Genomic DNA, 17,743 nt, shown 5'->3' on the forward strand with positions numbered 1-17,743 from the left:
AAATCCAGTTCGAGGTTTAGCGACAAAGAAACATAAATGCTTTGAGGCTTAAGTACTGGTAGAATTGAATTTTAAAATATGAGAACTTGTAATTTCCCTCACCATGTATCCTCCGAAGGCAATATGGCAGATCATCTTTGCTATTTACAGCTTTGTAGCATGATGTTATATACCCAAAGTTGCTTGTTTTCTGTATCCGATTGGGTGGTGGCAGTGGCTCCAAAGGGAAAAGGCTGTGGTAGCTGTCAACTTCTGTTGGGACAGCTAAACCAGTTTACGGAAATACATTAGACACTACTTAAAATTATGAAGAAAAGAGTTATTATAGACAAAGCAATTCAATGACAACACACACACACACACACACACACACACACACACACACACTGGTTTAGAAGACTGTAACAAAGCTCTGACAACAAACTTTGATGCAAATCCTATACAACTTTTACCACAACACGCAGGTTTGCTTTGGAAAATTCAGAAATCTGCAATACTGAAGAAAAGCGTGTTCAGTATTTGCACTAAGATCCTGATTCACATATTTTATAGATGGGGTAGGAAATAGTGTGCTTGGTGCCAGTTGGTCATAATGGGAGAAGAGTAGGACAAGAACCAAAAATCTAAAACCTGAGTGTGTAAACCCTAAGGATACTTATAGAAGTTTTAATTTTACATTACCAGTTTAAGGCAAGCTTTTACTCCTGCCTTGTTGAAGACATTGTACACTTTGATGCACTGAATGGGAAAATCTGAGACCTGACAGAGCCTTATGCACAGAGACATTGTTCAATTTGTCTTGGGAGACCCTGATGAGATTCAGTATAGCAGTTCACATCTAAATCAAATGCAGTACCTGGCACTCATTAAGAACTGAAGCCGTTTTTATTCAGACAGGCCACCCCAAAGGAGTGATCCCAGCCATGTCTGCAGTAGACCTAGTTTTGTGTTGTTATTATTATGTGATTTTGCAAAACTTTTTGTTATATATCAGTTTGAATTTCAAATATGATGCATTTTGTTTCTGAAGAAGAAAAACAAATAAACAAAAGACAGAAGAGATCCACTGAAGCACGAGAGATTTTGTACAATACTTATTTTCACAGACTGTGTCATCCATGTAACAAACATTTCCTCAGGGTTGCATTATACAAATTATTTAAAGAAAGAAATAAAGAAAGTTTGGATTGTGCACTACTGAATAAACACATTGAAAAGGAGCTTGAAAGAACCTAATACAGAGACTCCACTGGATTATAGTCAATCCTGCATTCAGAATGGCTTTGCTTTAATATGCAAATTTATTATTCATATATCTAACTGCGGTAGCAAACACAGCAAGCAAAAGACCGGCTTAAAAATGCAATTTAAATTCAGGATCTTTAGTTACTTACCAGGCATATCTGCTTGATCTATCTGAGCCATTGTAATTAAGTGTCTGTTGATCAGCTCCTATAGGAATACATTTTGGCAGTCTTACCAATAAGGACATGAAATTCTAGTTTGCTGTTTCTTATATGCTGCTTCGGTTAATCACAAAACCATAGAAACAGACCTGAAAAAGGACTTGGACTATCAGAACCCCCTTATAGAAGCAGAATCCCTAACTAAAGCTACCCTTGTCTAAGGACATGGCTGGAAGCAACCTTTAAGAGACCCTATAGCCACTCAGTCAGTTCATCTACTGAACCCGCCTGAACCAGCCCCATCAAATAGTTTGTCAAACCTGATCTTCAGGTAACTCCACCACAGACCTCTGTATCCTGGGGAATCTGAACCAAGGTTCTGCTATTCTTTCATTGTAGAATGGTATTTCTAAAGCCTAGCCAAGACTGCAGTTCAAGTTTTATTTCTTGTCCCCCATATATACATTGCCAGTCTCTATCCTTCTCAGGGCAACCACCATTTCATCTGAACACTAATGAAGCTACTCTCAATCTTCTCTGCTCAATGGCAGACATTAACAACTCCTATCTTCTATCACACTGCAATCAGGAGTGGCTTTGAATTCATGATAAACAATGAAGAATTGCATCCAGGAAAGTGAGTGTGCTGCTGGGGGAAGGACAGAACGCTGTTTATGAAATTTCTGTTCTGACCTTCCTTCCAAAGGAGCCCAGGCTGACCTGTCCTCCATCAGACTTCTAATGAGTTTAAAGCAGGCTAGTAAACCATGTACTGAACATGGTAATCCAAAGGTCTCAACAAATCAGAATACAGCACAGAGTACAGAAGTCGCCTTTTATATCCCTCGTGATTATTTTGCAATGACTTGTAGTGATGCTTAGGCAAACTTTGTTTTAAACTAAGGTTAAGGCCCTTTTCCGTATTGTTACTTGACTGACCCACATTTCTTTGGCAGCAATCTGTTTCTAGTAAAGAAGAGACTTGCATTTGTCCTTATTAAGTTTCTACTTTTTACTGAAAATGTTTCCATTTTACTGAGATGATTTTGAGTTCTAACTCAGTCTCGCCAGATGGAGTCTGATATGACAGAAAGTGCTTTAAATTTGCAGAGTGAGGTATGGAAGACAAATTGCAATGCTCCAGGAAGAGCCCTAATGTTTCAAACATACTTGAACAAACATACTTGGGAGCCCACTCCAAAAAGCAGATATGGAAAAGGTAAAGAGGCAGTGGGTTAAGTTTCTTTAATAAGGCATTTCCCATGGCATGGATGGCTTTGAAAAAGTCACCTTGTAGCAAAGATCAGCCCCAGCCAGCATGACCAACAGACTGGGATGATAGGGGTTGTATTCCAACTATATCTGAAACAGTAAACCAACCCTGTTTCAAATTGATTCATCATCTGTTCTGCCAATACTGTGTGTGTAGGAAAATCTTTAAAAAGTTAGGCCTGCTGCTAACAAGAATAACTTTTGCACAGACTTCTGCCATGGTGAGGTTGGCAAAGGTAAGATATAAGAGGTATTTTTACTCCCAAGCAAGTGTGCATAAGATTGCAGCCAAAGAGGACACATATCCCAAACACCATCAATTACGTTTTTATATACCTGTTTCACCTGCTTACTTAAATCTTATTAATTTTCCCAGAAACAAAGTTCTTTTTTTATGATACAGCATTGCAGATAACTTTGGGCAAGCAGAAGGTGGCAGAGAAATTTTGTGGTGGGAGGAAATCTGTTAGAATATTACTAGAAAGAACTTACCTGTCTGAGTTCATCTGCCATGAAGAAGGAAGGTGCATTTGCTTTTGGCTGCATGTAAGCAACATGAGGCGCAGTTGGAGGATAAATGTGGTAATTTGGGAACACCTATTGAAGATAAAATTTGGAACAGACAGTTTTTAGGATTTGAAAAGGTATGAGATCTTTTAAAAGCCCTCTGAAGTGGTTCCACAGAAGCCATATCAAAAAAAGGATGAGCATACTTATGGGTGCATACTTATGGTTGCGGCTGCAAAGTCATCAGCATCTGAATTAATTACTTTCAAAATCCAAACTTGAAATTCTGGGAGAAATATCAGTTTGTATGGAAAGTGTGCAGGGTCAGCATAAGGAATATGAATATGGTTAGGTAATAAGGGCTACATAAAATGCACACCCGAAGCCTGCACATGTCCTATAACCATCCTCAAAAGCCTTTCTCAGAGTGCCCTGGCTTAGGGAGATAAGGCAGGTGGAAGCTTGGGAGCCTTTTCAGTGGTAGCACCACCCCATTCATGGAGAAGGTATGGTGCTGAAACTTCTTGGTACCAAGCCCAGGCTTTAATCCTTCATTGAATTTTAGTTTAAACTGATATTTACTCAACTTTTTGTGTTGTATTTTTTGAATTATTTTTTTTTAAGCTGATGCTGTTATTGTTCATTAATTCTTTTAAGTGTCACTAGCCTAGATTCTCAGAGCTGAGCAGTGGGGTAACATAGATAGATAAATAGATAGATGATAGATAGATAGATAGATAGATAGATAGATAGATAGATAGATAGACTGACTATAAAGAGTGGGTGGCGGAATAGGTTGTATTTATCTTATACTTAAGAAAGTATCTAACATTCCAATGAAAGCTTCATGGTGGCAAACTACCCAAGTCATGCACAAAGTGTGCCAAACACTGCTGTTACCTGCGCTAAGGGCTCAAGATACAACAGATTCTGCCATGCCAGAGAGCATGTCTGGTTTTCTTAGGGGGCAATGGCCTTAAAATAAAAAGCCAACAAAGCTGCACATACAATCTCACATAGAGGGAATCTCTGATGCCACCTAGTCTAGGCTCTTAGATTTCTATGCCATTCATCCCATGAATAAAGGGCTTACTCATACATCAGCCGCCTGTGTAATTCTTCTGAGAACATGGAACTGCCTTCTTCAGAATCTGATCATTGGTCTTTCTGGTCTAGTAGTGCCTACTCCGGCAGGCAACAAGGTCTCAGCCAGAGATCTTTCCCTGGCTACCAGAAAGAGTTTAAATGAAGATGTAAGGAACAGAACCTAGAACACTGCGTATGCAAAAGCATGTGATTGACAGCAGACCTATGACTCTCCCCATGCTGCTCTTTAATCAGTTTATCATGAAAGGAAGGAGACTCAACAAGCCTCGGACTCATGTACTCCTCCACTACAAAGATGAAAGAGTTTGGAAGCTTTCATTTCTGTTTCTGGAGTTTTTCATATCATTCAAACTATGCTTTGTATGAAAAAAGCCAATTTCAAACCATAATTATTGACCAGTTTAGGGTTTGGAAAGAATGCTAAATGAAAGTTAATTGAAATAGGAAGCTTCCACTCTTACATGCAGCCATACTTGTGGAGGAAAGGAAAGGACTTAAGTCCAAGGCTCATCTAGGTTCATTCCCATCTTGATAAACCATGGTTTATTCTGACCACCTCCCCATATGAACCGCCCTGGACTCTGAGATCATCATCCGAGCCCTTCTTTGTGGCATGCTCTCTCCAGGGGGGCTAATCCAATACTTTTATTACAAAGATTTAGGTGCCAGGCCAAAATATTCCTTTGCTTGACAGGCCTTTGGCTAATTAAATGGTCTATGGCCTCATGAACTATTGGGTGCATGTCGTTTAGTTTGCTGGTATGTTATGTGTTTCTGTGTGTTTATACTGTAAAACTGGTTTTATTATTTATTTGTTAATAAATAATATAATATTCTGAGATAAAGGGCAGTATATAAATTATTTCTCCAACTGTGTGCAAATAGGAAAGCATTGCAAGACAGAAAAGGAAGCCACAGTGGCAGTCAACAGTTAACAGCCAAGATGCAAATCAAGCTTGGAAATGTGGTAATTACTATATGGAATACCAGCATTAATTTATGGATTATAACAAATACCTTCATAAATAAAACGGAATTCTCACCATTCCAGTTACAGGTGCTGGAGTTGTGTCAGTATAGAAATAGGTTGTGCCACCCACAGTTTCCTTCTGAATCACCTGGCCAGCAGCTGGGGGCTGGGAGACAGCATTAGTAACTGGCGTAGAGGCACTAGTAGGCACCATATAATTTGCTGGGTTTGGTGTATGACTTCTTCGTCTAGGAGCAGGAGACGTGTGAGGAGTAATTTTAGGGGAATGAAGGGGAGAAGATCCTGCTGACAATGACATTCCTTATGAAAATAAAAGGAAAAAAAGAAGACTTGCAGTGAAAAGGCATTTGCAGCCATAACAGACTCCAAGGCTTGGGGTGGGAGGTATATTTCCTTGCAGATAAAAACAGACTTGGGACAGCTGGACAAGGTTTGTTTTTTTTAACTTCCCAGTTTACATGTAAGATTCAAATGAAATGGTTAGCCACAAAGATACCAACTTTTGCCCAAAGGGTGAGAAAAGCAACAGCAAATATTTGCAACATATTCAAGCTATTCAATTACAACTCCATCTAATTGTGCCACTTTGCTATGGCAGACAAAAAGCGTCAGTTACTGCCAAAAGTACTCTTTAAACCAAGGATGGGGAACTTCCGATTGGTGGGCCAAGATTGGCTTGTCAGGCCAATTACTCCAAACCACGTCCACCCACTGGACAGCTAATGGATGGGAGGACATGGTTTATTCCTCCTACATGGCCTATTCCCAAGCAAGGAACAGGATCACGCAGCCAAAGCAGCAGGATTTAATCCCTGCTCATCACTGATGAGCAGTGATAAAAGACTTTGTAAAAGCACTATTTGGAGTAACTTGCACTTTGTCTTTAAGAAGAACCAGTGGCAGAAGAGTAAGGGAGAAGAGTCTGCTCTACTTCTCCACTGCAACCACCTGCCCGCTTGGCTTAAACCACCCCGATGTGAAAGGAGGGCAATTGTGCTTGGTCCAGGCATGCAAGAGAGCAACCTGCAGGGAGCTAAGCATGATCCCCTCCACCCAATGGTGCATTGGCTGATGTATTGAGGGGGGATCCTGCTTGGTCTGGGTACATGAGGTTTACCTGCAGGCAACTATCATGCCCCCATGCTCATTTTGACTGTGCATGTAGCAGACAGCAAGGCGCTGCTAAAGGAAAGGTTTTTCCTGCAAAAGGAAGGAAGAAGCCTTCACTTTCACAGCCTTGTTGCCTGCTTTGAAATCCTGGGACTTCAAAGCACCAAATTCCCTGGTATCAGTTGACTGACACCTGTCAAATCTGCCCTGCAAGGCAGATCCTTATAAGAATCTGGCCCATGGAGCTAAAAACATTCCCCACGCCTTATTTAAACCAAACTAGAATCATCTGAAAGGAAAATACCGAGGTCTGTGCCATATAATTTGTAGCGATTTATATAGACACCTACACAGAATATTTTTTTATTTTTTTAAAAAAACCACCACCAGGTTGCAATGATTACGCAAACTAACCATACTATACTCAGTGTCAAGACAAATTTATTAACTAGGTACTACTTACTCAGCACTGAAACAAAATATGATGTGCAATCTATTATTTATTTATACATACATACATACATACATACATACATACATACATACTATAAAACTACAATGTTTCCTGTGACTATGATTATGGATGTTAAGTGTTTTTTCCAAACTTAAATAAAAACAAACTGTAGGATTCAAAGCACCATGTGTGCTATTCATAGAAGCTTCTCAGCCCCTTTCTTAAAGCAGTTTGAGGCATGAGGGGCTGCCCCAGAAAGGAGGGGGCACACAGGAAAAGCCATAGCTCACTGCTAAAGAAAAACCTTGGTATGAACAAGATCCAGGTTTAAGACCCATGACATTTCTGCGCAGAAAGGCTTTGGAAAAGTCCTAGGCATCATCCTGGAGAGAGACTGCCAGAGTTGACAGCACTGGACTATGAAGATAAATGGACTTCATTCAAGGCAGATTCATATTTTCAAGGTAACTACTTATGATAAAACTCTGAGGCTTAATTTTCCTCCTCAACCCTCAATTATTTCCCATCACGCAAGACAGGCTAAGGTTGCTTCCCTAAGATGGGTCTGACAATAGACCTCTTTTTAAAATAAACGTCGCTGGTTGCCCCAAACTTGAAAGTGAAACTAGTTTTTGTCTGCACTAGAGAGTAAGGCAGCTGCTTTGCAGCATGAAAAACGGAGATGCTATTTCCATGGTACATGGAGTTAAGAGCTGTGCTATCTAGAGAACTTGTTTGCATACTGCACATTGCAAATATAAACCTGTTTAGCCACCTCCACCCACTTCCCCAAACCTGGGTACTGAAAACTCTGAGGTAGCTAAAGTTTCTGCAGTCATGTATGTGACCTACAGCCACGACCATATGGAAACAAATTGTTTTATTTATTAGATTTACATACCGCCCTTCGTCAAAAGATCTCAGGGTGGTTCACAAGATAACAAAGGGTGGAATTCAAAGTTGAGATATGGCCAGCATTCACATCTGTGCAAGCATCTCAGTTTGTCCGATGGAAACAATATCCCCTCCCCTGAGAATTTTTCCAACCAACCCGCCCCCCACGTCATATATTTTTTGGGGGAAGGGGAAGGGGAGCAAGGGACAAGTTAAGAAAGTCATGTGCAAGCGCAAGTGATTGTGGGGGTCTTCCACTTACAGGGCTTCTTAAACGATTCCTTCCCAACAATATTATCTAACAAGATATAGCAGATGAAACTGACAAATTAGAAAATTAATGTACCTAGTACTACTTTGAAAGCAACTCTGCCCCCAAAGCCAGGTTATTCCATGTTAACAGGTGGTCCCATAACCTTAGATTCTTCTTGCTCACTTACTATTCTCTTCGCATTATTGCTTTAACAATGTGCGATGTTTCACTTGTCAATCTTTTATAGAGGGCGGCGTCCTGCTTCCCGCACACTCGGTTCACTGCTCTTCTCCATCATTTTTACTTAGAAGTTCCTTCCTTAATTCCAACAGCCCTGAACGTATATAATCTAGTCCAGGGGTTGTCATCCTGGTCCCTACCGCCCACTAGTGGGCGTTTCAGGGTTCTAGGTGGGCGGTAGGGGGTTCTATGGCACAAGCTGAATCCTCCTTCCATCGAGCACTGGTGGGCAGTAAGGAAATTTTACCATCAAGGAAGATGCACCAGTGGGCTGTTGGTATAAAAATATTGACTACCCTGATCTAGTCTTTCTGGTTTATAGGCTTTAAACATGTTCACATATTATCTTTGCTGGGAACTATTCATAGGCTTTGGGGGTGAGGTGGGGAGTTGTCCTCTGCCTGGTAGGTCGGTGTTTTTATACCTCCAAGATAATTTTGTACTTCCATTTTTCAGATAAAATGTTAATGATAGTTCTAAATATTCTGAAAATGAATTTAGTTAAGAGAGACCCGTTAAATAACGGTTGCAAACAAAGATTACAAGCTCCTTCTAAAACTTGGTAATGCTAAGATGCTGCAGGAAACCTTGATGGTTGCAAGAATTACACTTAAGGTGCTGAAATGTGCAAAGTGCAGGTACAAAACTGATAGCAAACGCCTGAAGATGGCACGGCTGCTATCTAAGACTTAAAATAAATAGAGCTTAGGAAGAGTCGGTTCCTAGATGTAATAAGCTTCCCTAGTGCTACTGTGATTCATAAGCTAGTGCAAATAAATTACTCTAAGCTTACCTGGAGCTAGCCCAGCGTTTGCAGGACTTCCCATGGAAGGATGAGAGAACAAGGCTTGAGAGAAGGCAGATATATTTGACTGTGACATATTACTGAGTCGGGAGGTTGATCCTCCTTTAGGAATAAACTCGCTTGCCGCGGGATTTGGTGTCTGTTTAAAAAAAAATTAAAACAGAATATGTGTTAAGTGTGAAAATAGATTTGTTTACTGAATAAATTAGTGGGTTTAAAGTTAAGAACGCAAACATTTTTAGTAGGTTATTAAAAACTAACAGACATAGTAGGCCAGGACCCAAAGAACTACAACTACCGGTAATTCCAAAGTTGAATGGGGTTTTTAGAACTGTTCCCACCCCCCCACCTGACAATTCTCAGCATACTGCATGGCAAACCTTTCAAAACCATATAGAGTTTGTAATAAGACACGGCTTTCTGTGGCCCAAAGAAAAGAGTTGTACATTCTATGAGCTAGGTACAGCTCCCTTGACTGGAGATATGCAGTTCCTTGAATCCTGGTCATAGGAAACCTACTTGAAATTCTGTTTCCATACAACTTCCTTCATAATCTACAAGTTTGCATTACACACTGCTCAGCTAAATTTTGAGGCAAGGAAACTGGGAATACTATGAGTTTATAAGTGGAATTAGAAGTATCAATTATGCTAATAATGGCCAGCTCTTAGAGCAATCAATTATGCTTAAGAGAACTAGATTGTAAGCAGCTCTCAGGAAAGCTTCCTATTTTAAGTTACAAAAACTACTTTATTGGCGAAGTCATTTTAATCTCTGTTCCACATGTTTATTTTTAAAGATGTTCATTTCCCTTTAATTCTAAGGATTTTCTACATTAGATACTTTTAAACAAGCTGAAGTTGTGTTTGGGGAATTTTAATTCAAAACCTGATGCTGTCAGAAAGCTAACTGGAACAAATTACAATTTCTCAGTAGAACAATCCCTGCAAGGTTGTTGAGAAGTTAAACACTGTTCTGGGCAACTTGGACCAAAGGCAGAATACAAATATAACAAGCAAACTAAATGTAGAGCATTATCACAACAGTGGGGAACCTTAAGCCCCCTAAGTGTACCTGCCAGGCCTCTCAATCTGGCCCACATCCACCTGTCCATCACCTGACATCATATTCAAAAAACACCAAATTACAACCAGACAGGAAGAATCCAGAGCACATTTAGATGGTGCTCCTGATTCTTCCTTTGCTTCTGCAGCTTCAATTCAAGGCATGGCTACAAAAGAAGAAAGGAAGTATCAGAAATGCATTTAGAACACACCTCTGATTCTTCCTTTGAAGTTGAATCACCTGAAGGCACCAGGTGACTGACAGGTAGGCAGCCCTACCCATCCATCAAAGCAGCCCACAAAGAGTGGGGGAATTCTGGATCCAGCCCACTGGCCAGAACCAATTCCCCTCTCCTTTATTAGCATATAGCAAATAAGTGGCAAATTCTTCACTTACATTTTTGACTTTGCCCTCATGTTTTTGGAGTTGAGGGATAAACTCTGCATTGATATTAATTAGTGCTATCATCCAATTAAAGACATCTTGGTCGATCATACACCTATTAAATCAATTCAGTATTCAGAACATGTAGATGCTGCCTTTCTGTTAAATATGGCAAACAGGTCTGCTCACACAAGAGAAAAACCACAATAAATCCATCACAACAGGACAAACTTGTTTAAGCCACCGGGAGAAACAGTTCCCTTAAGGCATGTAGATATAAAATCTGCATATATTTTCATGGTCATAAAGTAATTCTGAAGAAATCACACGATTTTTAAATGATGCGTACACATTTCATAGCAAGCATCATTTCAGAACAGGCACTTCCTCCTGTGAAAGCAGAAAGCGGCAGTGCCTCTTCTATCCAGTGCCTGGAATTAGTAAAGCAAAAGAAAGAATCACATGACAGATGCAGGTCAATAAACGGAAGTTCTAGGTTTAGGTGGTTCACCTGAGCAAAGAGACCTGTTCTGGATGGGCTGCACTCCCCCTAAAGGACTATGTTCCTGGTCTGTGTATACTCCTGGGTTCAGTTTTGTCTGTGGTAAAGAGTACCTTCCGTCAGCGCCTAAGATGGCCTGGACAGAGTTATCTTTTAAAAACCTGCTGCCTGATAATTTTAGGGTATCCTTTGACCCTATCAACCAACTAAGCACCACACTTCCAACATTAAACTGTCAAAAAAGTTCGATGGGCCACTGGTTGTTCTACTGGGCTATGTAAAAGATACAATACTACCAGATGTCAGAGAAATGATAATAGATCTATTAATCACAGTATGGTTAGTCATTAGGTAGCTAACAAAAGCTTAGCATAATTAGAGTCAGAGAGGGGAAACAGTAAAATGACCAAGATATAGCTAAATTGAGCATTTTTATTCATTAGCAGAATAATAAAGTTTAAAATTCACTTCACCCCTACTTGTGCTTGAGTGTATTTTAAATCTGGTGATTGTGCTCATGGATCTGTCTTACCCAATGTACTTATGTCATTTAGTATTTACTCTTTCCATTTGTGTTAAAAGAGCGCTATCACAATTTTTCTTTTTGATTTTTTTATATATGGTTTTTAGATTGGTGTGATAATTCTTCAATAAAGGGGGAGAGATAACCCTGCTGGGATACCAGATAGTCTGCCAAAGATACACATGAAAGTGGTGGGAGGAAATTCAAGGTGGTTGTATTACAGCTAATGTTAAGGTCAGCCTTTACTTCCAAGGCAATTTTCCGAAGGAGAAAAAAAGAGTTCTAGGTAGGAGACTTGGCTTCTAAGACAAAAGCAGTATTCATAAACAAGGGTTTTGTTCATAAACAAGATTTCATTTTAGTTTGATCAGGTTAATTAATTAGTGAATATCTTCTCTGGTTTTTTATAAATTAAAAAATCGGCAAGTTGGCTGTTGATTCAATCAAGAACAAATATTTTGTTCACTATCTCTTTGATTCAAATGAATGCATAGGTCCTCATTTTACATCTTTATACCATTAATAAAATCTCAAGTACAGGATATAAATAGGACAGTTAACACAAGCATTTAAAGTCCAAATTGCCAATTTTATTTTTACTTATTTAGCAGAATATATATGCAGTGGAAGACAGGAGTGCCTGGTGTGCTCTGGTCCATGGGGTCGCGAAGAGTCAGACACAACTAAACAACAACATATGCAGCTTAATGAAAAATAGAAAGCTAAGTTGTTCACATAGTATAAAAATGCTGATTAGCCAACTGTCTTAACACATGTTAAAAATTACACTACTCCCATTTCCTTTTTCCACATTGAATCATAAAATTGCAGAGTTGGAAGGGACCCTGAGGGAATCTCAACAAATACATGAATATATTCTACATAAATCAATGTATGCACCTATCACAGCAATAAACATGTTTCTCCCCTTTCTGCCAGAACTCAGGCACAAAACCTTTCCTCAAAACTATTGTCAGGTCTATTACTAGCATGCTCCCCCCACAACACACAGCCTTAAGGCAAGCACCTTCCGTAAGGCACAACGTTCTCATCCTCACTGAAGATGGGCTGCAGCTGGACCAGGGAGGAGGGAGAGATACCAAATTAACAGATAACATGTTGTAGCTGGTTGCAAGTGGCTACACAGAAATGATGTGGAAGTGTCTTTTACTGTCCACAGACCTTGGGTTCTTCATTCATGGTCTAGAAGAATAAATTCAAATTGCTTTTCTAGAATTGCATTTACTGTTTAAGGAAGCAACAAAAGGGAAAAACTCAAAGCTGTAACTGTTCAGGAACAAACTAGTACATTCACAAATTCCAACTAAGGGTCACAACATACTTCTTTAGATGGAAGAGTAAACAATTTACCAAACAAGGGCCAAATCTGTCATCATGTACACATCTGAATGCTTAATTGAAATGAGACACTAAAATACAGGAAAAAACTGAAATATCCTGGAAGTGTTTTTCTGAATTTCTCAAGATTCAGCAAAGAATGTTACGATGCCTTGAAGGTCAAGAGATTGTGGCATCATAACAGACTAACACAACTACACTTCTGGAATCTGCTTGGTCCTTTTTAACTTTAGTACATGTTAGATTTATACTAACAAATTATTTAAATTTACAGAGCAGCAAGAAACCATGTGTCTTATTACAAACTCTGCTTGATCAAAACCTAGTTAATGGCACATGCATGACCTTTTTTAACTGACCTTATGAAACACCAAGTCATGGTCCTTTCTAGAATAGTTTATATTGAGAAGAGATCACCATGGATAGATAAAAAACTCAAAACACAATAGTCACAATGTGACCCCCGTTATGCCTCAGATCATGACTTTTATGTCTCATTTACAGAATAAGGCCAAAATGTATTATAACAAACATCATAAACATCAGCTTTGCCACCTCACTAAGATTCTCAGAATCCCAGTATGAGGCTAATTCCAGTATCAGAATCCTCGGGAGGGTTACAGACTGGCCACAAATCAACCACCTCTACAATATAGTGAAATTAATTAGAAGTATGACAATTAAAGGAGCTCAGTAGCGTGAGACAGTGGGCTGGATTCTCATCCACTGGCTGCAGATCTTGCAATCCACACAATGTACACACACCCTTTCCTGGCTCATTTGTGCTGCAGATAAGGAGCATGGAGGTGAACATGAGGGAGAGAATGGGCAAGTTAGGCCACCTAGTGTAGTCTAAATGGCTGTAAGAGCCATATCAGCTTGAGATTCTCCTAAGCCAAACCATTCTTGCATTGGGGGGCCTTTTATCCCCACTTCTATACTGAAACAGCACTGCTGCTCTGCTGATGCTGATGCTGAAGCCTGGTCCTTTGGCAATGGCTCTGGGTTCTAACAATGAGTCCCTACATCTTTATTTTATAACATATTAAGGGACCAACATGTATAAAACAGAGGTTTGCAGAATGTACAGGCCAAATCTACAATTACTGCAGATGTTGCTGCAAGTGGTGCATTATGCCACAACACAGCGATTTAATGCTGCAAATTCCATTAAATCATACATGATGTGCAAGAACTGAAGTACAACATTCATACAAACAGGGTAAACGTGCTTAGTTTATGTACATCAATCTGGCTCTTTTCAATATTCATAAACCTAGCAACTAAAAACAGTTGTGACATTCTCTCAGGCAAACTTACTCTTTTTGGGGGGCGCAGGGAGCGCACAACGTTGAGCTCTTCGGTGGAATAGAGAAGTAAAATTTCCATGATTTCCATAAAAGCAGCAGATAATGTGGTGTTCATATATTAAAATAACCAAGGTTGCAAACTGTGTGTGTATATAGGAGTGTGTGTGCGCACACACGGAGTGAGAAACACAGGTTGCTAGACGGGGGGGGGGGGGGGGAGGACAATGCAAACTTGAAGAGGCCACATTTTTCTACAAAACCTTTCAGTTCGGCAACCTACTTAGCATGTACCCTTTGCACATGCATTGTGACTTCTCTATATAATGTACAATATGGAATGCTGTAAACCATTCTTCCTTCTTGGATACTTAAGTTCAACTACTGACAAACACCGCCACCACAACAGCAACACTAAATTAATCAAAACAAAAAAAATTCCTTCCAGTAGCACCTTAAAGACCAACTAAGTTAGTTCTTGGTATGAGCTTTCGTGTGCATGCACACTTCTTCAGATACCCATGCACACGAAAGCTCATACCAAGAACTAACTTAGTTGGTCTTTAAGGTGCTACTGGAAGGAATTTTTTTTGTTTTGACTATGGCAGACCAACACGGCTACCTATCTGTAACTGGAACTAAATTAATCAGCTTGGGTTCATTCTCTCTCTCTCTTTGTATGACTTTTCCAATGTGAAACCAAAGACACACTTCACATCAAATCACAGTTTAACTGAAATCAGGTCATTCTAACCCTAAGATCAGCCAAAGCAAACACTGAGTAAGTCAAGTCCTAAAGGGGAAAACCTTCTCTGTAACGCCTCTGACTTGTGCAACAATATAGCCTACAAGCTACATTAACTACCTGGCACTACACAAGAAAACTATTAGTATGATTTATACAAAGAACAGTAAAAATGCTATTGTTCCCATGTACAGCGGAAGCAAACAAGAGTTGTAAGAAAGGGGGGTGGGGTAATTCACTGGGTGACCATTCTTCCCAGTCTCATGCTAATTCTGTGAACTACTCTTGTCTCAGTCTGTTTTTATCTTAGAGGTTGAGTGTGCTTCTCTATTCCACTGGAACAAGTACCCATCTAGAGCCTCAACACAACATATAGCAATAATGCCCTTTGAAAGTCCCTAGGGTGCTAATCACAGGGCAGAAAGTGCCAGACATCTATTCCTACTCACAGTAGCGTCAAAGATAACCAAAGGCAATTTAAGTCACTAGATGCTGAGTGAGTTTTCTTCTGTGGGCTAGGATAAGGAGTACAAATAAGATAACATAGTTTTGCACTACAATTGCTCTCTGAAACATCTGCGGTTCTCCAGATGTTGATGGACTCTCAACTTTTCACAGCCCCAGCCAGCACAGCCTATGCTTAGCGATAACAGGAGCTGCAGCCTAGCAACATCTGGAGGGTCTAAATACTTTTCAAATTATTTCAGCTATTTCAAAGAAAATAAGTTTCAAATTCTAAGGTGTTTTCTTAAAATAGATTACTCTTGCCACCCAAACTAGATGATACAGAACATTAGTTGAGAAGTGTGTAGTTTATTAGATAGTCACTTTTGTTGTCATTTGTACATTTGACCTGTGAAGATTTCGGCCAAATTTCTGCCCATCATATGTATCTAACTTCAGCATTTTTGAAAAAATAAAAATAGTAGCCAAAATTAATTAAAGTGACTAGAAAAAAGTAATTTTACCTGTAAATTGTTTTCTGTGACTCTGTTCCACCAAACCATATTGATGGGTACTCCTGTTTTACACCTGTCAGCCAAGCAGCCAATAGTGTTCTTTGATTTTCTTGCCTTTGATCCCACCGGAACTATTCTCTCCTCCAGCATCCCCAGTCGATACTTCCTTGGCTATGGAAAAGAAGGAAAAAAACCAGGGCACTCCCAACATCCCTTAGGCTGAAACTCAAACTAGAACTAGATGAGAACACATATTTGGTTTGATTGGTGGAATAGGAAACAATTTGCAAGTAAAATTTCTGACTCTGGTCATATGACTTGCCGTGGCTTGGAAAAGGAAGTTGAGAGGAGTCAACAAGCCAAAATAGTGTGGAGTGGATTCCAGTTGGTGCCCTTGCACTTAACTGAGGAACTTTTGATCCTGCAGACAGATACCCCTACTAATGTAAAAGAAAGGGAGGCATTCCCCCCCCCCCCCCCGCAGCACCTATAAAACATCAGTGCCAGAGAGATGGGGGAAACACTCCAGAACAGGGTGGCATGGGGAGCAGTAGGAAGACCATATCACTTTCCCTCCACTTCCCAATTGGGGACACCAATTAGATTCCACCTTGACTCGCAGTGCAATCCTGTGCATATTTACTCAGAAATACCGTAAGTCCCACGGAATTTAATAGGACTCACTCCCAGGAAAATCCAATAGGATTGCGGAACAAGCTGGCTTGTACAGTTTGGTCCTAATATTTCTGACATTTCATTAGAAAAGTCACATCTATATCACTTCAAATAAACTAAGACTTGTTTGAAATATGTAGTGCCAGGTCAAACCAAAAGCTTTGCCTACTACATACCTCCAACCAGGATACTAAATTCTTACACCTGAATTTATGAACAGATTCCAGAGGACAGAAAGGACTGGGTTTGGAAATAATGGGTTGTAAATGAACAAATATAGGCAGAGTAAGCCTACTGAAATCAGTAGATTTGACTAACTTAAGCCCAGTAAATTCAGTGGGTCTACTCTGAGTAAGATTTCATTAAATACAATCCAACTGTTCAAAAGAGAAACCTTGGAAGTTCTGGCATAAATGTCTCAAAAGGAGATAGACAATTTTTCCTTGAAATGTTGTCCATGTCAAGTTAACATATTTAGTCGCGAAGAGTTGGTCACAAAGAAAGGCATATAATATCCTATTACAACTGTTTTTACTGGTACACACAGGTGATAATGAAATACTTTTAATTTTCAGCTTTGAAGGTGTACATTCAAACCCCAGACGTGTTTATAAAATTAAGGTATCATCTTGCCTATCAAAGTAAATATGAAATAATAAAAGTAATTCCAAGAACAGTGATTACTCAACAATTCAGAAACACACACACACAATACGCTCTCAAAGGTTTACTATGAAATGCAACTATCCTTATTTACAAGCAGTATCCTTGCTGACAGTGAAGAAAGCCCTGCTGAGTTTTCAGACAGTATAAAATTATGAACTCTGAGCTGTATATAATAAGCAAGCACTTACTTAATGACCCATAAACTCATGTCATCAAAATAAGTATTCAGTAAGCTACAGCAGAAGTCTGACATTGGGTTAAAGCTGGCCCTAAGGTGCAGTGCCTACTACTAAATGCAGCAATAAAGTTTTCTAGCAGATAACTTTTAAGAAATTGAAGCTGAACAGCTGGTTTACTGTCCATTGCTCAGTTAAGTGGCTCATCAAGAAAATTAGCTGGATATAGATGTACTGCTTGCTCCTCCAGTATATATTCCATTCCATTCAAAATACCCATGGAAAATTCTTATCTCACAATTATTCTAAACCAGGGGTGTCTTCCCCACATGCTCCAATGAAA

General features: G+C 39.6%; 1 protein-coding gene and 1 long non-coding RNA gene across 3 annotated transcripts in view; one reads left to right on the plus strand and one right to left on the minus strand.

The window, feature by feature from the left end:
- The window catches only part of PAN3 (poly(A) specific ribonuclease subunit PAN3), a 57,895-nt gene that overhangs the window by 15,401 nt on the left and 24,751 nt on the right, over window positions 1–17,743 (minus strand). Inside the window, exons 5-10 of one of the 2 annotated variants that reach the window (XM_081909347.1) lie at window positions 15,893–16,054; window positions 9,028–9,178; window positions 5,336–5,583; window positions 3,171–3,275; window positions 1,395–1,452; window positions 103–264 (exon numbers count right to left, since the gene is read on the minus strand). In XM_081909347.1, the coding sequence (XP_081765473.1) occupies window positions 103–264; window positions 1,395–1,452; window positions 3,171–3,275; window positions 5,336–5,583; window positions 9,028–9,178; window positions 15,893–16,054 (886 nt within the window). The remainder of the gene's footprint in view (window positions 1–102; window positions 265–1,394; window positions 1,453–3,170; window positions 3,276–5,335; window positions 5,584–9,027; window positions 9,179–15,892; window positions 16,055–17,743) is intronic. The other variant, XM_081909348.1, reaches the window with a different exon arrangement.
- On the plus strand, window positions 271–1,199 carry LOC309369018. Its single transcript, XR_014168014.1, has 2 exons — window positions 271–911; window positions 943–1,199. It is a non-coding gene; the product is annotated as an uncharacterized lncRNA (long non-coding RNA).

The sequence above is a fragment of the Podarcis melisellensis genome (assembly GCF_964234715.1).
Source record: "Podarcis melisellensis genome assembly, chromosome: 4".
NCBI lineage: Eukaryota > Metazoa > Chordata > Lepidosauria > Squamata > Lacertidae > Podarcis > Podarcis melisellensis.